Source organism: Sparus aurata, chromosome 7 (genome assembly GCF_900880675.1).
Source record: "Sparus aurata chromosome 7, fSpaAur1.1, whole genome shotgun sequence".
Lineage (NCBI taxonomy): Eukaryota > Metazoa > Chordata > Actinopteri > Spariformes > Sparidae > Sparus > Sparus aurata.
This window is the reverse complement of record NC_044193.1, coordinates 31643994-31670060: the sequence shown is the minus strand read 5'-3', so window position 1 is coordinate 31670060 and position 26067 is coordinate 31643994. Positions and strand designations below refer to the sequence as shown.

Here is a 26067-nt window from a genome sequence, read left to right as displayed (position 1 = left end):
AATAACTTGATTATTCTTTGAAAGATCAAAATTCTTTTAATAACTATTTGTCAGGAGTATCCACAGATGCTGTGTGCAAAGTTTCATGCACATTGGTAAAATCGTCAGGGAGGAGTTCGAAAAAGTATTTGAATGTGCGATAAAGTATATGGGAGTTATGAGGCAAAAACGCAGTTTCCTCAATTAAGCACCACCTAGTGGTGGAAATTCACAACGACAATAGATTATAACATTTTCCGGAAGGTGTAACCTATAGTCGAAGTTTGGTGAGTTTTTGGGGTATGTTCATGCAGTGAAAGATGTGATCATTTGGGACAAAAAGTTGCTAAGCTACAACATGATTGCTCAGATGCAAGAACGGTCCTGAACAACATTAGTTATAATGTTCTAGGAACAACATCACATTGACATCAAATGCATCGCCCTTCATGCATCTACTTGAAAAGTAAGGGTGTGTTATGGATGGCTGTGTGTGTGTCTGAGAGTACACACTGCATACTGTTATGTACCTGCAATCAGAATTTGCTTATTTATTGACCACAATCTTTCTACTATCATAACATGCTTGTTGACATGCTCAGATATTGTGGGAAAACAAGAAATTGAGGAATGTTGTTACAATCCAGGATTTCTAAATAGACCACAGCCAACCGGCCTCCGGCGTACGTGGAAGCATGGTAGCCCAGCCAATGTCGTCTGTAGTCTCGATCCCACAAACGGGCTCACTATTTTCATTCACCATCAAACCAATTAAACTGTTTTGCCATTTGCTCTATATGTAATTTAAAAAAGTGTAGAAAAAAAGCTTAAACTGGATAAACTATACTAAATTGATTAAAAAAGTGAGTGATAATAAATCATGTGTTGATAATGGACAAGGTTTGCTGAAACTTCAACTCTGATGAACTAGAAGGGTGAAGATACTAAATGCCTTTGTAGCAACAAATGTACCAGCCAAAATGATCTTCTCCTGACAACTTGGTCACAGCTAAACATAATCTTAGATCAGTTGGGTTTGTCCACCACAAGCCTCCTGAAATCCTTCACTCTTGAGGAAAAACAGAGTCGACTTAATCTGAGAATGCAGTCACGTAATCTGAGGTGGGATGGGAGCTTTGCAGCCAACGATCTGAGGCCACTGCTGCGGGGTTCAATTACCTCTGTTGAGCCCATGATTCCCTGCTGTTCAGTGGGCCTTCCCTGAACCTGAATGGTGTGCCTAATAATGTGGCCACTGAGTGTTTTTTTATGACTGCATACAATTAAAGCTATCATCAGTAATACTGTCAACACGTTTGTCAGAGATAACCACCAGACTCACACCAGTAACGTCATTGGTCACGCCTCTTTAGGAGCCGCAGCTCCGGCTTTCTGTGTGAATTACACAGCTGAAGGTGGAGATGCTTCGCTCTGTGTGAATCACCATCGGCGGAGAATTGCCAAACCACCACTCCGCAGATAATGCGGAGAGGCTGTTTAAAAACGGCTACTGTCTCCTGTTAGTATGCCACATACCTTGCTGTAATGTTTGTTGGCAGTGCTTTTTTTTCATATTCAGAACTTTAATGAAAAGACTGATGAATACCTGTGGAGATGGCACACGTCCTGATGAAGACGGATGTACGAGAGGACACTCGTCCTTTCAATTCAGATACTAAGAGTGTATTTACCTCTTTAGTTTGGTTAATGCTGCATTTCAATGCTTACTAAGAGTGTATTAATGTTCTTTGGAGTCACGAAGAGGTGACAAAGAAATAACTGCATATAAACATCATTAGTGTTATTAAACTGCCAACTGACTGTATATTATGAATATTTACTAACATGTAGAGACAGGAGGAAAAGGATGCATTTCATACAGTAATGAGTCAGGGCTGTGTAGCGTGGGATCACTGTCACACACTTTAATGGACTGAACAGATGTAGTACAGAGGGTAAAACTGTCTTAACAGCTTTTGGCCTATTGATCAGGGAAATACCTGCGCTAACATGCATTCCCATTTTCATTTTTGCTAAATGATTTGCATAAATATACATATATGTTGCTTATAAAGGTCAATTATAAGATTGCTTCCAGAACAAATCTCATGAGCAAAGTAAAAGTATTAGTAGTTTGACTTGCTTTCACACCAGAAAAGCACTTGGAAACGGTCAGAGACCAGCCTCTCTACGCGTGTTCACGTTCAGCCTAACAAACCGATCTTCAGGGTGAAATGCTCCTGGTTTTGAAATAGGAGCTCTAAATGAGCCAGGTTTCTCCAACACATCCCTCAGGCAACTAGTGTAGGTGAACAAAAATCTAGCTATTGAAACATCGATTCTGAATATTTGAAAGGGTTTAAACACTCATTTTTCGCAGTATTTATACACCAGCACTAACTGCATTTTCTTGCCATCCTCTCAGACTGCGAGTCGATGCAGGCACTGCTGTGGTGCTAATATAACTTTGTTTCCTCTAGATGTAAAATGACTTTGATGATGTTGCTCGTTACATTTATCTTTTAATAAAAATCTAGTAATAGTATTACCTCCATTCCATGTCAATATGTCCCTGTGGTCGCGAACATGGTATTGAATATCGTTTATTTCTAAGGTATTGTATCAAGGTTAGAAATTCCAGTGTTATGACAACCACTCAGGCAACTGGAAAGAAAGAAAGTGATGGCATCATCTGCTCATACCCCCTTCTGATTCTGATCATGTGAACTCAACTGCATCCATATCCATCAGGGGGTATGACATGCTGGACTGCTAAGGACTGAATGTGCGAGTTCCCTACAGCAGGATAAAATATCTGCAACTTCACAAAAACAAACCCTGTGAGTTATTTTTGTTCTGGGATTTTATTTACCTGCACAACTGAGATGACTCTACACATACTGGCTGTGATTTCCACCTGCTGTCGATTTTGTTATCAAATGTCTTTTCAATTAAAAAATAAAAAAAATAATCAAAAAGTTCAGTGTTATATACGGAGTGAAAATGAGAGGGTGAGTGGGGATCAGAGGTTGAGGCTGACAATGAAACTGGCAATGATTCGCAATCATCCACACAAACCTACAATACCGGGGTATGACTCATTATGTCACTGGTTAAGATTTGACACAATAGAACAATCCACAAAGTTTTAAATATTAGCAGTGACGGGACAATTTAAATTTCAAATTAGGCTAGAGGAACAGCTGCTGGAAATAAGCTATGTTTTAAAACAAATCATTAGTTAAAATAAAGACATTAACGTTGACAGTAACCAAAAACAAGTCGATAAAAAATGCTCTGGAAGGGTTCATTTTTACAGGGAACTCTCAACAGCTTGGGTACAGCGGGATAAAAGACTGAAAGAAACAGAAATAACTTTAAGTCAACTACAGCCTGTGCTTTCCTATAAAATACAGAACACTTTCATTGGGTTAATTCCAATCAACTGGTAATGTACCTGAAAAACCTGGAAAACCCAGTTTGACTTTGATAAGGTACAACTCCCACTGGGAGTAACTTGTCAGAGTAATGCATGTTTTCTGTATTGAAAAGAACGCCACTTTTGAACAGGGGTAAAGAATATCATTGGAGTTAACAAATGAACCAACATACCAGAAACAAGAAATTAACTCAATTCAATGCACACATGAATCAGCATTCTCCTCCGTGAAGGAAATTAACAGCTCAACATTCAAAATAATGTCAACCTGTATGAATCACCTACTTCTTTATGCTAACATACTTCCCAATCACCTCGCATGCTACGCTAAGGGGTGCCAAGTAGATAACGCATGACCTTAGCTCTCAAGGAATCAATGCAGTGGCTAAAAGTTCTTTAGTTCCTTTCAGGCACGCACTTCAGGCACCTCAAATGACACAACCACATCTCACTCTACTCCCTGTGGGGGAGGCACAGCAGCGGTCCTCTCTTATGCTACTTCCTGGGGAGGGTCTCTAAGATACAGGGTTTTTGCTAGCTCCTTGTGGGTTCCCGCCATTTGTGACCAAATTACGAAGCAGTTTGCGTCGACCAGCCTGGTAGTCCTCCTCGTCAACATTGACCAACAGTTTTATAGCTTCATGCCCAACAGCCTGCTTTAAGGAATCTGTGATAAAGACCCCTTTAAGGGCCTCTAGCAATGATCCATTGATATAGTCCCTCCAGAAGGCATCCAAATAGGTGAGCTCAGAGAACTTGATGTCACAGATGATGGAGCCCAAGTCTCGGGATTTGAGGATAGTGTTTGCCTGGTTGAAGCGCTCAAACTGTCGCTCCACTGCCTCTTGCTTGTTGGAGAAGACGTTGCCCTGAAGAGCAGACTCATGCTGGCAATATTCAGCACGAACCCGAAGGCGGATGTCTGCAGGAGGAGAAGAGCACAAGGTGACAATTAAAATCATAGTTGACTGACAGATGGCAACCAGCTTGACCTTGTACAATTGGCAGGGGTGTGTGTTGAATGTCCCCTCTGGGAATTAATAAAGGCTTATCTTAACAAACCACACCCACACACCCACACACCCACACAAAATGTCTTCATAAGAATGAATTTGGAGTTTAAATATATTTATGTATTTAAAGGTTTTAGAATACCATTAAATAGCAGTTTTTATGTGATGTACCTACTGCTGAAGTCACATCTACTGAAGATAGCATGCTAACCAGCTAGTCCCAACCTGTCACTGTCCACAGCTCCTGCTCTAGCAGAGCAAACACGAACACTACTGTTGCTCTGAGCTCCCAGTCCAGACTGCTAGCTGCACAGCTAACTGAGCTGCTTAGCCTATCATAGCTATAGTAAGGAGCAGTTAGGGGTTACCCGGGTGATATGCTGCCCCTTTTTGTTTGGAAAAGAATTTACCAGGTGGACATTTCTTATATATAACCCCTCGAAGTATGAAATATATAACTAAGACAAACTTGACAAAAATGTATACTCCTTTTTTTGTCATCATGAATTTTGCTTGAATTTATGTAGAGGATAATGTCAGACTTGAACTTTTGGACTGATTTCCAAAAGCAGAATTTGAAGCTTCTCAAGTTAGGAATTAACATTTTACTCTTTGGAAACTTTCTTTTCTTTCAGGTGACTTAAGTCTGCCCATACAGGAACTGAACAGTTAGCCTTATTTAGCAAGTTTAAAGATGTTGACTATGTGAAGTATTAAAGCTGACTAGGATTTAGGCAGACCTATTAACACTGATTTAACATAATATTCATAATAATGTTTCACTGGTGAATAATCACTTGAAAACAAGAATGGTGTTTTAGTTACCTTTTATCTACAGAGAAGCTGCTCCTCTTTGCTGTGTCTGAACCTAAGTAGTCTTATGAGGAGCTAATGGCAGCAATGGTCATGATGTGGATGTGACAAAGTGACTTTTCATTTGACGACACCAGCAGCGAGTGAGTGTGGAGTATATTTAATTGAAATAAAAGTAAAGAAAGACACTGAAGGCTTTTCATTGGAAAAGATGTTTTGGCTTGTCTGTTGACCTATTGGTGACATTGATTTTCTATGTCATATGGTTTTTATCGATCTCGCTGGTTGAAGTAAGCTGCAGACTGTGATATACAGATGGTTCTTCCATTACAGTATTTTTTTAAAGTGTCTAGCCATTTAAAACGTCAGTTTAGTTACTGGTGTTCCTAGGTTGTACTTTACCAAAGTCTCTTTACCGGGCTCATTTTCCATTTCAAAGTACAGACAACAACAATAATCCCTCTCTATGTTGCATTTTATTTTACCACATGTTTGCTTCTCTCTGCAGTCAGTTGAGGAATGACTTCTCCTCCGTTTACGGTTCGATGCAGGAGGAGCCGGCTTTATTCGTGGAGGGCCAACATGAGGTCCTGACGGGGAACAGCAAATGACTGGCTGATGACCTAGAAAATGACATTAATATTGATGTTAATCAAGCTTCTGCATCACAGCACAGTCCCGTACTAATACGGAATTTCCATTCACTTTAAATATTACTAAGCTACGGAGCTTTTTTTAATCTCATGAGTGCAACTTACTATCTCGCATGCGCGTTTTACTGTATCTCGTGCGCACCAGTTACTATCTTGCACGTGCGAGATGTTAATTAATGTGCATTTTGATGTAATTAAACAGTGCAGTCGGATAAATGCAGGCTTCTCACCATGGATCGAGACCATCTCAGAATTGTAATTGATTCATTAATAAACGTTAATAAAGTGTCCTATTGTTATTGTGTAACAGTAAGAGATACATGTAATAGGTATTTTGATGATCCACGATGAGTGTTCAGGTGGATTAATAGTTATTATGCTAGCCATGATGATGGAGGAGTTGTCAAGGTAATAGTAGTTTGATTATAATTAATTTATGAAATAACGTTGCAGCAGTGACAACTGGCAATCAGGACAAACGATTAACAATGGATGCAGTTTCATTTAGTATTGTATTCATGTGAAAGTAGTGACAGAAAACCAAAATTTACTTAAATACCTTCAATTTTCCACAACACTCTCACACAGACCACATTCTCTCGGCTTTCACAGTAACACTAAACACGTTTGTCGTGTTCTGTTATTATATACAACAGATATACTATTGCTCTTTATACCACAAGGGGGCGCTGTTGTATAAGACAGGTCATAGTTAACGTGCTGCACACAGAGAGATAAGAGTGCAACAAGATGGCTATGGCTATGTACGATACGACACTGCTACTGAGAACAATGTTACAGTATAAGTTGTTGAAGAAAACAGCACTTGTTCATGATTCCAGCGACCCATCATTGTTGAGTTAACACCACAACATTCACTTCATTCAATCATTTGAGCCAGAGTGCCACGGCATGTTACTTACTACTACTTACTATCTCGCGAGTGCGAGTCATTATCTCACAAGCGTAACTTACTATCTCGTGCACACAACATACAGTAGGTCCGCGTGCGTGATAGTAACTGCCGTGTGCGTGAGATAGTAATGTGCGAGATAGTAAGTTGCGCGTGCAAGATAAAAAAAACAAAACACCACACATAAACACACACACATACACACACACACACCTGTTCTTCTGTGAGGTGCGGTGTCTGCGCTCTGTACTGCTCCTCTTGGTGAAATGTAGCGCACTGATGTCTCTTCCAGGTATTCGTCCACAGGGTCTGGGCACACTGAAAACAACAGCAGATGTCAGATGTTAATTTAATTTCAGTGGTGATCATCACATCTGAACCAGTTTAACACATTCCATGGAATGCAAATAACGCTGTCAGTTTTGTGCACTGGCAAGTTCGATAAATGAGCCCTCACCCCAGTCAAGTACAGACCAACACTATTTTTTGCTTAAAATCATGAATTACTTTGCAGTGAACTATGTAACTTTTAAACGTTTCAGTGTATTCCTTTGTACAAGATAAAAAAAGTTACCATTGTCTTTCAAAACAGATTTCACAATGATATCAATCCCCTTCTTTCTTCATCATACTTGTTGCAAACATCACTGAAAACCCACTTTAGCATTTTATACTTTTATTTTTGTTATCCGTCGCAATTCGCAATTAATTAACCAGTGGACAAACTTGCCCTCGCTCTGCCCCTCCAGTCTACTGACAATCATGCAAGCTTTGCAGAGAGCAAAAACGCACTCCTATCCCACTTCATGTAGGCCGACTTATTATGATGTTTTGCAAAAAAATTGTAAGTGCACCTGGTTGTTGCCATAATGTTTGGTGCATGTATGTTTCAATTTAGATTAGATTGGATTCAACTTTATTTTCATTGTGCACTGTACAAATAAAGAGACAGTGAAACACAGTTAGTGTCTAACTAGGGATGTCCCGAGCCGATTTGCACGGTCAGGACTGGGGCCAGTATAGTCATTGTTTAACTCATCGGAATCAGCAATTTTGAATGTGGATTGAATGTTCATTTCTCTACCATAAGCTGTCTCCAAAGGTGTTTCAGACAATTTGACAGTACATCCAACCGGCCTCACAACCGCAGACCACGTGTAACCACACCAGCCCAGGACCTCCACAAACAGCATGTTCACCTCCAAGATTGACTGAGACCAGCCACCCAGACAGCTGCTGTAACAATCGGTTTGTATAACCAAAGAATTTCTGCGCAAACTGTCAGAAACTGTCTCAGGGAAGCTTATCTGCATGTTCCTCGTCCTCATCGAGGTCTCAACCTGACTGCAGTACGCCGTCGTAACCGACTTGAGTGAGCAAATGCTCACATTCGATGGTGTCTGGCACATTGTAGAGGTGTTCTCTTCACGGATGAATCCCGGTTTTCACTGTTCAGGGCAGATGGCAGACAGCGTGTGGCGTTGTGATCCTGAGGCCCATTATTGTGCCATTCATCCATGACCATCACCTCATGGTTGCAGCATGCTAATGCACGGCCCCACGTTGCAAGGATCTCTACACAATTACTGGAAGCTGAAAACATCCCAGTTCCTGCATGGCCAGCTTCCTCACTGGACATGTCACCCATTGAGCATGTTTGGGATACTCTGGATCAGTGTATATGACAGCATGTTCCAGTTCCTGCCAATATCCAGCAACTTCGCACAGCCATCGAAGAGGAGTGGACCAACATTCCAAAGGCCACAATCAACAACCTAATCAAATCTATGCTAGAACCACTGGTTTGTGTAAATCAAAATCAAATCAACTTTATTTATAGAGCACTTTTCATACACAAGCGTGCAATAATAAATAATAAAGAAAGCCCCTCCCTCCCACCCTCCATACTACATACACACACACATACATAAACACACACACACACACACACACACACACACCTGCACACTCTTACTACTGGCAATAGGGAGACATGGCAAGGCACTGGGCTGTCGACACTGGGAGGAGTCACAGGCTGTGCCACGGGGGGCACCAGTGCCCAGGCCCCCCGACCCTGACAGACAACAGCTGGCCGTGCCGAAGGGACCCAAGGACAGCACCCCCAGCAGCAACCCAGACATAGCTCCCAGTGTGGAGGACCCCCCTGAGGAAACTCTGGAGTTAACCCTTAAAAACTAAAAACATAAGATAGGATAAAACCCTGACAAAAGATAAGTAAATGGAGTGAACAGTTAAGAGGATGTAGTGCTGTTTACTTGTTAACAATATTATAATTGACATATGAAATATGTTATACTGATTTCAATTTTTACCATTGCCTTTATTGTAAACAGAAATAACTGAGATAGGCCGAGCCTACCTGTGTAAAAAATGGGGCTGTAATCAACCAAAGAAATCCTTGGTCAACCCAATCTGTGAAATTTCGACTAAAAATCGACTAATGGGGGGGTAGACTTCCCCTAATTAATTAAAAATAAATATAAAGACTAGTAGTCTATTTGCTTTAGATCAAATTGTTTTTGACCCTTTTATTTTGCACTGAAATTAATTAATTAAAATGAATGAATTAATAAACACACTCTGTCTGTTTTGCATCACGTGTATCTGTGCAATATCATAGCCCATGATTTCCGAAAAATATACTATGTCAACTAGTCAACTAGTAGCAGCACAAGAACTGTTGAGAAATATTTAGACAATTGTTTTTGTCATGTTATAATAATTGACAGACACTAGGGGTGTTAAGGGTACTTCACAATTCGATTCGATTTCGATTATGGAAGCCCTGATTCTTCGATTATAACGATTTTCAATTAGATTCGATTCGATTCTTGGTGCCACGATTCTTCGATTATTGTGATTTTTAATGCTTTTTTCCATACAAGATTGATTTTGTCTTCATCTGTGGCTACATTTGTAAATAAATAGCTTATAAATTAACTCAGTTCCTCTAAAACTACTCATTAAGTAAATAACAAGGTTTTTTTGAACATTTGACTTGTATTTTTCAAAGACACAAAATATTTTATTTTATGACTATGTAAACATTTGCACTTTGACCTACTTAACTTTGACCAGGGAAAGCTCCACTTACAAGAGAGCCCCCTCTATTGGTGGAAAACACTGAAAACAGTCAAGCCCTGGATTTAATGAGTTCATTAATTCAAGTAATCAAGATATGTACTTCCATCAAATTTATTTAATGGAAAATGCAAACTTATTCAGTCTGGAATATGGATAGGATAACTTAACAAAAAAGCTGCCATATTCCAAGGGAACAAATTGTATTCTTCAGAACGAAAGTGCATAATTCAACTGAACTCATGGATTAAAGCAAAAAAAAAATCTTTTGACTGAAATGTTTTTTTGAGCTGTAGCCAAGTCATACTCCCAATTTGTAATTTGTGAAACATGTTACAGGGCACGTTACTTGACACTTGCTGAAAAAATGAGATAAGATTTAAAGCCTCACCACACACCATGTACTCTAATGCAGACATCAAGTTTAAATATTTGACCAACATTGTTTTAAAAGGAGGATGATCTGATCAGTTGTTCTATTCACACTTAAATAGTTTTTTGTCTTTTCAATGTCATTTTCAATCTATGAAATCAAACTGGGCCTTTTTTTCCCCCAAGCTTCTCTCAGGTTTAACTCTTTCAAATAATCAACCATCTACAGAACTTTTCAGCCTGTGCCTGAGCCTCTTATCATTTAACAGAAAAATATATAATACAAACAGCAACTTTTGGAGCCTTGTCAGTCTGATGGCGAGTTATCACCTTTCTGTCATCACTAACATACTGTTAATCAAAGAAGCTCTGAGGCTTTACATTTGTTCTATATGTTATAATACAAGATTTCAGCATTGAGCTACAATCAGGCTACATTAACGATTTTGTACAGTCAAACTAACCAAAAACTTCTTATTGATTATTATAAAGTTTCAGGGCGTTCCTGTAACCATGGTAACTCACGGTGCCAGAGGGGAGGGAGAGACGCTGAATGAAGCCGTTTACACAGATACACTTCAGACAAAGTCCAGACTATAGTTGTTATTTCATACATGTAGCACACAAGAGATCAAGATGAGACTCTCCATGTCAGACGAGTTCTCATGTGTTGACTAAACTCAAAAACTAATTGGTAACGTAGCAGCGCGACGAGTCCTTGCTAGCTAAGCAGCTAAACTTTAGCGCCACTCCGTGTTTAGATCCCGCCCTGTGTGGGTCACTGCACTGTCACTGGTCAGGCGCACACACGCTGTTAACGATACCATTGGCTGTAGAGTGTGGCAATCTGTCAATAAAGATCAGCCAACAGTTGTTCTCCTCTGATCTACATTGATCTCATAAGTCGCCTCTGTGAAGTTTGAATGACGGAAATCCGTTGTAGCGACGGAGAACTTTAATCCATGTGAACTTATTCAATCTGGATCTTCAGTGTAGTGAGGTGAACACAACACAAACACAGTAGAGCAGAGTGGCACTCACACTCATCGGTGAGGAAGTTTGTAGCGCGGCTCCATGGTGCGCACCACTAACTGAAACTAACGTTACAGCTCCGTTTGTTGTGGTCCCAGTCACTAAACAGTCCAGGCGGCGCGCGCTCTAAGGTTCCGGTTACGTGTTTTTTGTTCCGGTCTTGCAGCAAAGCATTGACGTTAATTAATCGATGCCAAATCGTCACATGACGCATCGCGATGCATCGGCACATCGATGAATTGCACCCACCTCTAACAGACACTAGGGCTGGGTATTGTTAAGAACCTCACGATTTGATTAGATTCAGATCCTTTAGGTCGCAATTCGATTCAATATCGTTTTGATTCAATATTGACTTAAATGCTTCGATATCGATTCAGTAATAAGTAGTAATAAACAAATAGTTCATTAGAGTACCTGTTGATAATTTTTTTATTAAAAAAAGTAATCTTAAATTATAAATCGTTCCTCTAGTAAGTTCTAGTTCGAATTGAAATGTAAACAAAGGTACTCGATGTGTTTAGTTATAAAATAGTTAATAGTTAAGCTGAGAAAGTGCCATTGTTTCTGGGACTGCATGATACATTTTTGTCTGACATAAACATAGAAATGACCGCAGTCCCTCCGCCCTCTGGCTAGACACGAGGGGGTAAATGTTGACACTGAACCCCCCCTCTCTCCCCGGAGGAGAGTGCTATTCGCGGGTGCACGGTGCAGCGGCCAGGGTGAGACCTGCTGCGCTGGGAGTTTACAGTCTCCGAAAGACCGGTGCGTCAGACATCGGCTACCCGGCTCCGCAGCTCCGACGGTGTTTCCGCGGCACATTACCCTCCGACCCTCGAGCGAGGTCACGGGCGAGACGCTTCCAGCTGCTGGAGGCGGGGACCAAGAGGTCCGGCAATGAATGGGTAAAAATATATTGCAATGCATTGATGAATCGATATTTTTACCCACCCCTACTATAAACTGCTTGTCTAATTGTTAAGCACGTCGACATCAACACGCCGATCGAGACGCTAGGAAAGAAGGACTACCAAGTTTGTAGTGACCACTTTTACAATGACGACTTCACGATGACTCCAACACTCGGGAAACTAAAGAAATCGTTTTTGAGGAAAAATGCTATTCCAAGAGCTGTACAAGTGGCTGCAGAACGAGTGGAGGTAATGCACTTTTGGTTATTCTACCGAAATGTTAGTGACAACAGCTTCTAGATGGGATGGGGGATGGGTGCATAATTGCTAGTCTTTGAATCACAAAGTTGTAAAGTTATTGCACAGATCTGTACATGGAGTGAAATTGTACATGGCATTTGAAAAGTCTGCCTTTACTATGTCAGTTAGTAAGTGGATAGGAGGGGAGTCTTGTGAGTTGCTCAGGTAGCCCAATCTGGACGTGTTACAATAGGTAGCATACTGGCTTCGGCAACAACTATACACGCGAGATGTCACGTGACTTTTCCGGCTGCTGATTGTAGTATTGCTTGTAATATGAGGCTCTCTTTTCAACATGGACGTCAATGTTGCTTTTCGCTAATGACAAAACAATGAATTATCCGTGCATTCATATGGAACTAAGCTTGAGGAGCGTCCCACCATTACTCTTCATCCTGATGGTTGCACTCGTGGATCGACACGGTTGCAAGTTAGCAGGAGCCCGGGGATAGCCGATTAGCTCAGCTCCCCAGGCGGTACACTGCTCATGTCCTTTGTTGGGTTTTACCGGAGTTAAGAGTTGTGCACACAGCAAGACTATGCTCAGATTTTTTCTCCTCGTGCTCACATTTTGTGCTTGCACTTAAATGTCTTCTGCTTTCTTTCAAAATGTGTGCTTGAACTCAAAAATCACATGCCTGTGATCACATTTCTCCTTCTTGCACACAAAAATTTCGCTCACATTCAAATGTGCCCTCTGCGCACTCAGAACACACACCTGCTCACAGGTCAAGGTACCTGCTCAGACTCAAGGTTGACCTGTCAAATTTGCTCTGCTTGTGCTCAAACTGTTTGCTCGCACTTGCTTATAACTGCTTGCGCAGCTCTTCTTCTTGCGCTGAGGAAAGTTCTGCTCTCGGATATCTGCTCGCAGGTTTTTCTTTTGTATCAACACTGTCAACCAATAGAAGGCTGGCTACTGTTGACCAATCAGATTATTCCCGCTTCTTTGCGGGTGCGTTCGCTGTACTTCAAGGAGCGTCGCATACGGGCGGGCACTCTTTCTATCGGGTTTATCTACTTCCGCCCTCCAGGCTGTTAAATGTGGTGGTTCCCTTTATTTTTTGACGACATTTGGAATACATATATACACATACACATATATATACATATACACTACTCACAACAACTTAGGGATATTGTGAGAGACTCAGTGGATTTCATACATACGGTGTTTGTTTCACTTCAGAGAGTTTTGGGATAGGGAGGCAATTGTATTGGGGTGATAGACAGACAAACCATTCAAAACCGACTCCACGGGTCGGGTCACCTTGCACAGAAATGATGGTCGTCAGCGTTGCTGGAGAAGGCGAGGTGAGCGATACGCTGAGGTCAACATGGTCCCCAGGGTTCCCTTTGGTGGAGGAGGTGCAACAGTCTGGGCAGGCATCACCAGTCAGCGCAAAACAGATTTGGTTATTGTAGATGGCTCAGTCACTGCACGTTCTTACCTCAGAGACATCATAGAACCCATCATCATCCCCCAATTCCGCCAGCACACCCCAACTTTCTGTTCATGGATGATAATGCTCCACCACATCGTGCCAGAATTGTCACAGCTCGACTTCAGGAAGTCGGAGTGCCTCATATGGTATGGCCAGCAATGTCCCCTGACTTGAACCCCATAGAGCACGTCTGGGACCAGCTGAAGCAGAGACTGGATGATCGTACCCCACCCCCACGTGACCTGGCAGAACTGCGTGTAGCAGTGGAACGCATTGCCTCAGAACAACATCATGTCATTGCGGCAAATGGTGGAAACACCCGCTACTGACATTATCAATTTTTGTTATTTGGGGCTATCATTGTTATTGTCTACATTTTTGGGGTAATAAATATTAAACTAAAGAAAATGGTGTTTCTTCTCATTCATTATTAGTAATATCAAATATCAAAAGGGAACTTTTACTTATTTCATTAAAATTCAGACCAAATAGGAAAAGCACTCATGTAAATAACAAAAATAAATCCCTAACTTATTGTGAGTAAGTGGGGAGATATATATATATATATATATATATATATAATATAATATATATATATTAATATATATTAAATATACTATATATATAATACATAATATATATATAAAAAATAATATATATATGAATAATATATATCTAAATACTTATATATATTATATATATATATATATCTATATATATATCATATATATATTATCAATAAATTAAATTTAACATGTAAAATATAACTATAAATAAAATATATATATAAATAAAATATATATATATAAAATATATATATACACATAAAATATATATATACATATATAAGATATATATTACATATATAAGATATACATATACATATATATATATATATATATATATATATATATATATATATATTAAAAAAAGTGAACCACCACATTTAACAGCCTGGAGGGCGGAAGTAGATAAACCCAGTAGAAAGAGTGCCCGCCCGTATGTGACGCTCTTTGAAGTACAGCGAACGCACCCGCAAAGAAGCGGGGATAATCTGAGTGGTCAGCAGTAGCCAGCCTTCTATTGGTTGACAGTGTTGATACACAAGAAAAATCCGCGAGCAGAGCAGAGATCCGAGAGCAGAACTTTCCTCAGTGCAAGAAGAAGAGCTGCGCAAGCAGTTATAAGCAAGTGTGAGCACACAGTTTGAGCACAAGCAGAGCAAATTTGAATGCGAGAGCAGAGTTTTGACAGGTCAACCTTGAGTCTGAGCAGGTACCTTGACCTGTGAGCAGGTGTGTGTTCTGAGTGCGTGCACTTAGATCTGAGCGCGCACATAATTAGATCTGAGCGCGCAGAGGGCACATTTGAATGCGAGCGAAATTTTTGTGTGCAAGAAGGAGAAATGTGAGCACAAGCATGTGATTTTTGAGTTCAAGCACACATTTTGAAAGAAAGCAGAAGACATTTAAGTGCAAGCACAAAATGTGAGCACGAGGAGAAAAAAATCTGAGCACGCGAAGGAGCTGTGTCACTGAAAAGGAATGAAATCATGCTCTCAAACTGAAAATCTATGCACTTGATTAATGACATGATTTTACTTCCATAGTCTCTATGGTCAGCCGTCTGTGAGACGAGGGCGCAGGGACCGTCTACAAAGTGCAACACCGAAAAGAAATACTGCAAAAAAAAAAATCAATAACTTCACTGTTATTCAGTGTGGTGTCACCAATATCACTCCACACATCAGTGGTCTCCTGCTGGTTATTCTACAATTTTTTGTTTGGAAAAAATGTGCTTTGCCATAATTTGGTGAAATTTCTATTGGGAGAAATATTCAATAACTTCAGTAATATTCAGTGTAGTGTCACCAAAACCACCTAACTCTAAACCTACTTTATAAAAAATGTTTCGTAATGTAACATTAACTTTATATTGGCATTAAAAATGTTTTAATACATAATCCATATCTTATTATAAATTAGGATGTTATAGTATTTGTCTGAAAGGTAAATCATTGAAATTTACTCAATGGCTTTTGTGCCCTGTCATGCAGCCTTGGTGCCCCTAAAAAAAAAGAAAAGTGAAGGCCAAATGGCCTTGCCCCTAAAATGCCGAAATATCCACCCTGGTAACAGCATGCGAAGACACGCTCCATTGCTTGGTTCAGTTTGGCATTTGCTAAGCGAAAGTCACACATACTTTACACATACAAAAATGCTTTCATCCCAAAAGTGTCCTGGCGAGGATCTCCGCTGGTTCTAAATACATATTGTGACACAGCGCACAGTTTTTCTGAAGCAAGGAAACTGAGAAGTTTCTGTGAAACTAATGTATGGCGCTATGATTTCCGCGTTCACGGAATCGCGGATGGAATCGCAGAATTGGCCATGAAATGCACTTTAATGGGTCACGTGACCGGCTGGATAAGATGGCGGCTTAGGCTTTTTGCGCTTCCCCTATTCTCCGCCTTTTTGACTAGTCTATCCCTCCGTGAAGTCGAACAAAGGAACTCGTGCTACTAAACTGGATGCTATTCCAGACACGCTAATGGAGAGACAACATGAATATCTCGAACCTCGGTTTGCTCAACTTCACGAAATGGGTAAAGGCACAGAGGATAAATTGAACGCGATTCAGTCTGAACTGGCCTCGCTCTCGGCGAGTATTGGTGTGGTGAAAGCAGATGTCTCGGCTCTGAAGAACACTGTCAAAGAAAACTAAGGAACCTCCACCTCTGTCACCACGTCACTCAGGAGGGATTCCCTGATGATCCCCGTCAGTTTTTCATGCAGCAGGATGAGCTCCGGTTGGCCCGTTCCCCCACCCGTCACACAGACGCTCTGCCTGTGTGACGCCAGGCGCTTTTTTGCTTCCACTTTTACGTCTGATCACTTTTTTTTCCACTTTGGCCACACTCCGACCTTCTGAAGAACAACATTTACATTGTCTGCCACATGCTGCCACTCTAAAGCCTTTTTGGCATTGGTGATCCGACCCAACACTGTCCACCAAATAATACAGCCTTCCTCTTCTCCACCTCCCCGACAAGAACTTCCACCTCACACTGAGTGGAACTGCGCTTCTTCGCCTTTCTCTCTGCTTTCAGCATGCTGTCAGTCATGAAGGAATATTAATTAGGGGCATTTCTCTGAATATTCATAGGCAAAAATGGGCATGGTACGACCCGCACACAGGTGCGCCACATTTAGAGTGAAGTGTGATATATAAAGGGAAATCGGCGTAGGACGTGCATGCGCACTGTTTTATAAATCAGGATATTTTTGTGCCTTTTGACGTCAATCCTACGCACAGTTTTATAAATGAGGCCCCAGATCGGCCCCAATCCCGATCCTGCAGATCGGATCGGGACATCCCTAGACAGAAATTAGTAGACTTCAACGTGGTTTGGAAGGTGGCCAGTGATAGGCCTGGTAAATCTGAGACAATGGATCAGAAACTGGCGTCTTTAGATTTGCAGGCCTGGGCTAACAGCCTAGGCGCCTTAACACAACCCTGTTAAAAACAGGAGGAATTTACGACACAATTTACAGAAAAGCTTAAGGAATTCTTGGAGTTCAATGTTGACTTGGTCGATGATCCTAGAATACTTTGGGACTCAATTAAAGGTCTTATCAGGAGTAATGCCACACTGTTTGCCTCTAACCAGCGAAAGGCCCAGATCTGTAAGTTGCATGAATTGGAATGCAAACTAGCAAAACTAGAATCTGCGCTGTCTGCCAATTTCTCGGAACAGATAGTCTCACAGCGAGAAGTGTTCAAAAAAGATATTAACGTCATCCTCAGATGCCAGTCAGAGTTTTTAATCCACAGGACCAGACAACGGTATTACTTTCATGGATCAAGGCCCAGCCACCTGTTGGCGATGAAGATCAGGTCGAATGAGCACTTCTCAGATATCTCTTCAGTCAAATTACAGTCAGGAGCTGTCACCACGGACCAGAGGCAGATCAACAATACCTTTCGTAGTATTTACGCTGACCTGCACAAATCAAACGCATCTCTCGATAAAGTCAAATGTGACAATTTTTTGGCTCGTTTGAAGTTACCTCATCTTGCAGTGGAGGAGGCGAATGAATGGCATAACCGATCTCGCTTGAAGAAATTAAGAAGGCTGTGCTCAATATGCAAAGGGGCAAATCACCCGGGCTCGACAGCATACTACCAGAATTTTATGCACCCTTTGGGGACCTCCTTTGCCCGTTGCTTCTTAGTGTGATCAACTTTTCAATACAGAAAGGGGCTTTCTCTAGGGATGTCAATATAGCTGTAAATAACCTTACTAGTGAAGAAAGATAAAAACCCAACAGAATGTGGTAATTATATGCCCCTAAGTCTGTTGAATGCCGATGTTAAAATATATGCTAAGGCAATCTCCCGCCGCCTGCAACCTCATATATCATCACTAGCTCATTGTGACCAGACCGGCTTTATGAAGTCCTGTCTGGCCTCTGACAATATCCGCCGATTGCTACAAATAATCGATGCAGCAACAGACATCAAAACCCCAGCAGCTGCTTTATCCCTGGATGCCATGAAGGTGTTCCGACTGCCTTGAGTGGTCTTTTTTGTGGTTGGTTCTGGGGGCGATGGGCTTCTGGGAAGGCTTTATAAAAATGATACAGTTGTTATATTCAAACCCCTCTGCAATGGTTCTTACAGGTAACATTTGTCCCACTCTGTTCCCAGTATCTAGATCATCTCGCCAGGGTTGCCCCTTGAGCCCGACGCTGTTCGCTCTGTCGCTTAAACCTTTGGCCCAGATGATTCGGTTATCGTCGGTTATTAAACACTTAACTGTTCACAACACACACCATCAACTGGAACTTTACGCTGACGACATTTTAGTCTTTCTTGGAGACCCATTGCAGTCTGCCCCCCACCTCCTAACGTTGTTGGATGAGTATGGCGGGCTATTAGGTTTCAAAATCAGTTGGTCAAAATGTCAGCTTTGATGCCTTTGAATGAAGCAGCCAAGACCTCTGCTTTGCCTTCCAACATTTCCTCAGTTACACACTTATCTGGGCATTGACATATTTTCCTCTCTACATCTTATTGTGAAGCACAATTATACTGAGGTTCTGAAAAAAGTCTTGGGTGATTTAGAAAGATGGGCTGGCCTGCCCAACTCACTCCAGGCACGTATTTCTATTGTCAAAATGAATGCAGTGCCCAGAATAATTTTTTTCAGCTCCATGGTCCCCCTCTCTCCCCCTGCTGGATACTGGAGTAAGCTTCATGCGGCTGTCTCGAAATTCATATGGAATGGGAAGAGACCCTGTCTTAAATCTGCCACTGTCCAGTGCAGGAGATTAGATGGGGGATTAGCGGTGCCCAACTTTAAACTTTACCACTGGTCCTTCACTCTTAGACCCCTTGTTGTATGGTTTTACCCTCAGACGGCAGTTTTTTGGCGTATAATGGAAGAAAGAATGGTGCACCCGTTGTCTTTGGCAGATGTTTTATTTGTGAATATTTCTGTGAGGCAGAGTCAATTACCTTTCGGTCTCATTGTGACCCATCTGATCCAGGTCTGGCGCTCACTGGAAAGGATTTGTAATATATCTTGCAGATGGCAGTCTCCAATTTTTAATAACAAAGGTTTACTGATCGGGGGGAGACCTGTCACCTACTCTCAGTGGGAAAAGGGAGGTATACAGTTTTTGGGTGATATTTTCGGCTTAGATGGTTTACACTCCTTTCAAGACATCAAGAATAGCTTTAATCTGCCAGGCACCTCCTTCTTTTTCTATCTACAGCTGGGAGCAGCCCTTAAAGCACACGGGATGCCGTGGCAACACCCACTGCCTAAACATCCACATCACGAGCTGGTTCTTACTAAAAGAGCTGCGAGGGGAATGGTATCCACTCTATACTTACACCTGCTTGAGGCCACCTACAAAACGCTCCCAGTAGACAGGTTAGGGAGGGGTGATGTCCCTGGATTGGATCAGGATTTTCATAGGGACAAGGTGTGGGCCAATATCAAACTCGCCTCACGAAAACCCTGACCACCAGCAGATCCATCATAATTTTATACACAGGACCTACCTGACCTCTCGTAAGCTGTATTTTATGAAAGTTATCAATGATCCCTCATGCACCCTGTGTACATTGAAAACCACTGGCACTTTCCTCCACATGATGTAGGAGTGCCCCCCTGTTGTGTGATTTTGGCAGGGTGTGGCCGCTGAGCTGATGGCGCTTACTTCGGAGACAGTGCCTGTGACCATACCAGTGTTATTATTAAATGATCTTTCAGCACTTCGAGTCCCTGAATGTCAAAAACGTGTAATGTTGGCAGGTCTAACAGCTGCTAAGAAAATGATCACAGTATGCTGGAAGCCCCCTCACACTTTGACCATCAGACAATGGGTTTTAACTTTTCTTGATGTTACGTATAGGAGCTGTCGACAGCCCATGTAAATGGGGCCAAAGAGGCGAATGTGAATATGTGGCTCACTACGGCTGAAGCACTGAAAGGTTCACTCTGATGCTTGTGGTCCGTGGTGTGTCTGAACCACTTACTTCAAGCATCTTGAATCACTCAATAGCTCTATATTAACTGCTCCATGAGTCCCCTTTCTGTTTGTTTGTTTTGTTTTTTCCTTTTTGTTTTTGCTTTAGCCGCTGTGTCATGATTCTATTTATTAATTTATCTTTTTTCCTTTCAGTTGAAATTGTTTTTTTCATTCTATGTATGTGTGGGTGGGGGGGGATTGATGTAACGGTATGTACATATGTATGTATGCTGTACATCATTATTGCATTGTGTTTGAATGGAAATAAAATAAATATTTGATCAAAAACAAGAAATGCACTTTAATGTACTGTACAGTACAGGAAATGTGTTTGTCACCTCAATACATTTAGGGTAATTTCTATTTAATTTGTGTACATTTGAGTCATTTACATTAAAAACACACGGTATTTGGTAGTTTAATAAGAGATTCCCAAAAATTAAAACGGAAAAAACGGAATTCCCAAAAATTAATATGGAAAATCGGAATTTCTGAAAAACTAACGGACTTTATAGTGCCCTACTGATGCATTATCTAAAATATGTGCTGCTGCTCAAAATCGATTTGTTTCTTTTTCAGATATGTTGATATATCATCCATTTCATTTGGTAAACAGTACAGTGTGATGTGCAATGACGTTGCTAGGTACGCATTAAAATCTGAAAGGACGCAGTGATCTCACCAGCCATGCATCCAGAGGACGCACTATAGTTTATCCCAGATAATGCTACTTCATAAACAACAAATCCATATTGAAATAATAAAATAAAAGGACACTCATTATCAAGACAGAATAAATCAGCTGGTTACAGTTTCCAACCATCTGCGCACTGTGCACATCTCAATCATCCTGACACTTTCTGCTGCAACAGGACCAGTCCTTGACTCACTGATTCCAACAAAAAAGCTTAAAAATGGGTACTGGTGCATAAAAAAAACAGGGTCACTGTCAATAATAATCACCTCTGATGATGGGGGATGTTTGAGGGCTGTAGGCTTACCTGATTTAGGATGTTATCAGTTAAACCAGATTTGGGTTTTCAACAAAAACATTTAATTATTTGTATTTTTGTCAGTTCAGCTCCACACTAAATTTCTTCATCAGCCTGCATCAGCATGTTTTACATGCAGCCACAGACTCACAGTTTAATGCCTTTCTTCATCATCAGATTTCCACACAGTCAGAGGAGTAAAAGTGTGTGTCCTGCTCACAGTTCAGTTATAAAATCCCACATCACACAGCATCTCTCTTGCCGGCTGTTGACAGCATTATCAGTGCACGGCTGGGGATACACACTTTGGGGCCCTAGAAATGTGAATTAGGATCTGGTGCCCCTAAATTCCGCTTCTCTCATTTATTAAATCAGTTGGGATTTTTTTTAACTGAAAGGGCAGATAATCTAAAAATATATTCATGGTTCCTTTTATTTATAAACTCCTCAGAGAGATGTTATCCCTGTGCATGTTTGTAATATTCTATGTTTTATCCTGTTTGTCTAACATACTCTGACTGACTGTCTCATCAACTTTCAGGGTGCAGCTGCAGATGTTTTGATTTCAGATTTGGGATTTTTGTTTTTCATTTGTTTACTTTTAGATATATTTTCATCAATAATGACTGTATGATGGTTATATGATTATAACCATTGAATATCAAGCAGATTCTTTTAGGGACCCATCAAATGACCACCTTTGGGTCTGGAGGACTCACTATATCGAAAACATATCAACATCACTAGTTGTGACATATTGTCTCATGGGAAGAAGATCATAATAGTATTGCACAAATTTGCCCAAAACTGCTGTCGATCTTGGAGACAAACGTGCATGTCAGAAGCACAGCTAGTAAGGACAACCAGGTCAAATGAGCTGTCATATGTTAAAAACTTGTCAAGCCACACTTTTTTTGATGCGCGTTAATTCACACAGATACCATACAAGTGCTTCGAGTGGCCAAAAAAGACTTATGATTTGCATGATTAATACGGATTGAAGCCCTCAAGCAACTAAGTTTGACACAATGGGATGTATTGAAGCTCTACATATTTTCTGCAGTAATGTATTTGTCAAAAAGTGGATCACCTTATATGTGTTATTAATTAATAATAATTTTAAGAAAGCCTGTAGCTGTACTCACCAGCCTGCCGTTTCCTGAGTGTGACATAAGGCAGTAGGTCATGGCGTGTGATAATCCTCAGCAGCTGGAGAATGTGTCTGAAGTTGGTCTCATCACAGCGACCTTGGCGCTCAAGGGCCAGCAGGAAATCCTTTCCACTCCTGATGCCACCACGCTCATACTCATCAATGACATCAACAAACAAGAATGACAGTACCCTGACATCCCGGTGCGTTAGCTGGGCTCCAACTATGTCAAACATGCGATGGAGTGAGTACAGCCCGTGGGAGTTGTCTGCTGCCTCCTCAGGCCATGGTTCAAAGCCCCCATCTCTTCTGGATGAGCTGGAGTTGGTGCAGGATGCAGAAACGTTCCTGCTGGCTGACTCACCGCTGGTTGCTGCCACACCGGAGCAGCCTGGCCTGCCTGTCAGAGCTCTGTGGTCCAGAGGCCTTGAGGCCCCACTGCTCTGACTCGAGTCCAGCTGATTAGCCTGAATATGAGGCCGGGCCTGCTGAGCAGAGGAGTTCTGGGCAAGGTTGGGAGGAATAACAGCATTGGGGACCTGTGGCTGCTGTGATGTCATCTCAGGACCCGATGGTGAAGAGGGATGTTTGAATCCCTTCAGCTCCGGCTGTCTTCGTCTGCTCCAACTGATGAGCTATGTGCGGAAAGTGATGAATCACATATTATCGATTCACTCTTTTTGGATCAACCATCAACATTATTTACCAATAATTAGCTACATGATACAAGAGGCAACATTGGAATTCACGATTACTCTTTCATGAAAAATATCACATTTAGAGAAGCAGAACAGAGCCACAACATAAAAATGCAAGGGCTAACTATTTAAAGAAGGAGGCAAACGATTTGACGACAGGGTGACGTCACAATACTATGTTTCCCATTAATTACCTAGAGGTAGGCCATCACAGTCCAATTAGTATAATCAACTGAAAATATTGTTCACTTCTCATACTAGCATTAAAGATATCTCCTCTGTATCCATCTGTCTTTTGCGCCATTACTTTAGCAAAGCATCTGTCGATACACACTGTCTCTCTCCCTCCCTCTGTCCAAGGCCCTGCCACTTCCGCTACCCCCCCCCCCCCCCCCCCCCCCCCCCCCGTACCAAAGTTTGTGTCAATGTTTACATCTTTCTCTCTATTGTGTCTGTCTTTCTAACTCACCTTTCAAAAGGTATCTCTTGGTCGGTCTGTGTTTTATTTGTCAGCCACTTCCAGTGTTTTATCCTGCGACCTTGTGCCAACAGTGTTTATGAAGTGCAGTTCAGAAAAGACAACCAGATTATTGTGCATTACTTGCATTCATATGCATATTTATTTTGTGAAGCTGCAATTCTGTGATAAGAGTTAATGTATCTATTCTTACAGGACAGCTATGACTTTTCTTTTCTTGTGACTTTTTGTCTCAGATAAGTACACAGCTGCACAATCTGATATTGCCGTGTTGGTGTCGTTCCTGGGACATTATAAATTCTATACCATGGTCTGGTTCATCAGTGTGATAAGAATGAAGTCTGCCTGAAATTATAGAGAGCATATTTTATTATGGCCTATGTCCCAGCCACTTAGATGGATGAGGAGGTACTTGTGACCTGTACAGCAGCCACTCATCCAGGGTCAGTCGAGAGGTTATGGCTTCGACTTTGGGAAGCAGCCATGTCGTCCATCTAGACAAACAGTCAATTATATTTAAAATTTCATTTAGTTGCTTCAGTTTCAGGGTCTAGGATTTGTTTATGCTGACTCACTGTAATTGCTAACAGCAACATTCACACTAAGGTGACCCTCATCAATGTGCTTTTAAATAAAAGTCTACATGTGAGAAAAACTGAAATCGTTGGCTGTTTGGTTGACAGACTGTTCAATAATCATTAACCAATCAATCATTATCAGCACCATAAGAACTGTTCAATTACAGATTAAATGGGAGGTGTAAATGTTACAGAAGAGCCGCATTAGAATAAGAGAAACATGACAGAAATGGAATTGGTGAGGTAAAAATCGACAATTCCGGTTTTGACATTGAGACGTTTTGTTATTAGTATCGTTTTTATCTTGTCTTCTTACTTCATCGATGTCACATCAACGTTAGTCGTTAAGAACACGTGGTGCATATATGCATTGTTAACACAGGAAATCGCTATTTTGATCATAACCATAGTCGTCAGCTGTTAGGGCGTTTGAACTAACAGCTAACATTACAGTTATCATAACGCTAAGCTAGCTAATGCTAATTCAGCTAACGAAAGCGGAGTTTATGTAAACACAAGAGCCGTTAACTGTAACGTGAACAACACTGCAGCTATTTAGATATGAAATCAATCGTTTCCAATGTATAGATGTAACACACACACACACACACACACACACACACACACACACACACACACACACACACACACACTCACTCCCATGTCCAGCTGTTTAGTAAAATACATAACAAGCTGACAAGGACCTAATCTGGGTGCCTAGCGGAAGTTAGCTAGCAAGCTAACGATAGTTGTCTGGAAATTAAAAACAGATGCACAATACTGATGTGTAGTCATCACACATCAAATGTGACATCTGATCCGTGTTACACTACTTACAACTCAGTAACTAACAATTTGCTATTTAGTCAGTAACGTTGACGTAACATTAGTCTACACATAATAACACCTAGGTTAACGTTCGCCCCTTGATTCCCATCCCGGTTTGTTATGACTGCTTATGGGTAGCTTCGGTCCACGTTTGCTGTCAGCGTTGACATTATCTATACTTATTTCCATACAGCCAAGCAAAACACACCATCAAAACAAGAAATGTTATTATCATAACTTTACATTACCTCCTGTGTTACTGGATGTTCCTGACAAGTTCGACAATATCACAGTTCGGCAGGCAGCTAACGCGAAGTTAGCTTCCTACTGTCTAATAGCAAAGCAAAGCTTATTTGTGGACATAAAACACGTTTCCGTTAAATAGTTTTGGTGAAATACAAGACGGATGCTCAACACAGATGTTCCCAGGCTATCGGTGTGCGGCACGGCGTCTTCCATTCCAGGAATAATAGTCCGTTTAGCTAACGGTTTTAGTCCTCAAACAGACATCATGGGAAAAATAAGAAGACAATTTTCGTTCTCCAGCTAAAATGAAAGAACTTCCGGTTCACAGTGCAGTCCAGTTCCGGTACCACCGGCGCTGTGTGTGTAGCCCACGACCGCGCGCACAACTCCAAACTAGCACCTCGTGACTGGTTACAGCTCCTGACTACTACTATAACTACTATTCTTACTACTACTACTACTACTACTACTACCAGTATTACTATAACTACTGCTATGACTAGCTTCTAGTACTATAAATACTACTACTACTACAACTACTATTACTACTAATAGTATTGCACTTGTATAACTACTACTC

At 41.2% G+C, this 26067-nt stretch overlaps 1 protein-coding gene across 3 annotated transcripts; it reads right to left on the bottom strand.

The window, feature by feature from the left end:
* Positions 1 to 1875: 1875 nt before the first annotated feature.
* dedd (death effector domain containing) lies at positions 1876 to 25828 on the bottom strand. Of its 3 annotated transcripts, XM_030422739.1 has the most exons (6): positions 25490 to 25826; positions 23827 to 23896; positions 22655 to 23294; positions 7024 to 7128; positions 5730 to 5867; positions 1876 to 4340 (listed from the first exon to the last, which is right to left on the bottom strand). In XM_030422739.1, exons 3-6 carry the CDS (start codon positions 23217 to 23219, stop codon positions 3934 to 3936), a joined length of 1215 nt encoding a protein of 404 aa, XP_030278599.1. In that variant the 5' UTR covers positions 23220 to 23294; positions 23827 to 23896; positions 25490 to 25826; the 3' UTR covers positions 1876 to 3933. The 3 variants fall into 3 exon arrangements, with proteins under 3 accessions (XP_030278599.1, XP_030278598.1, XP_030278600.1); XM_030422738.1 differs by lacking the exon at positions 23827 to 23896 and having other exon boundaries at positions 25490 to 25825; XM_030422740.1 differs by lacking the exons at positions 5730 to 5867; positions 23827 to 23896 and having other exon boundaries at positions 25490 to 25828.
* Positions 25829 to 26067: the final 239 nt, after the last annotated feature.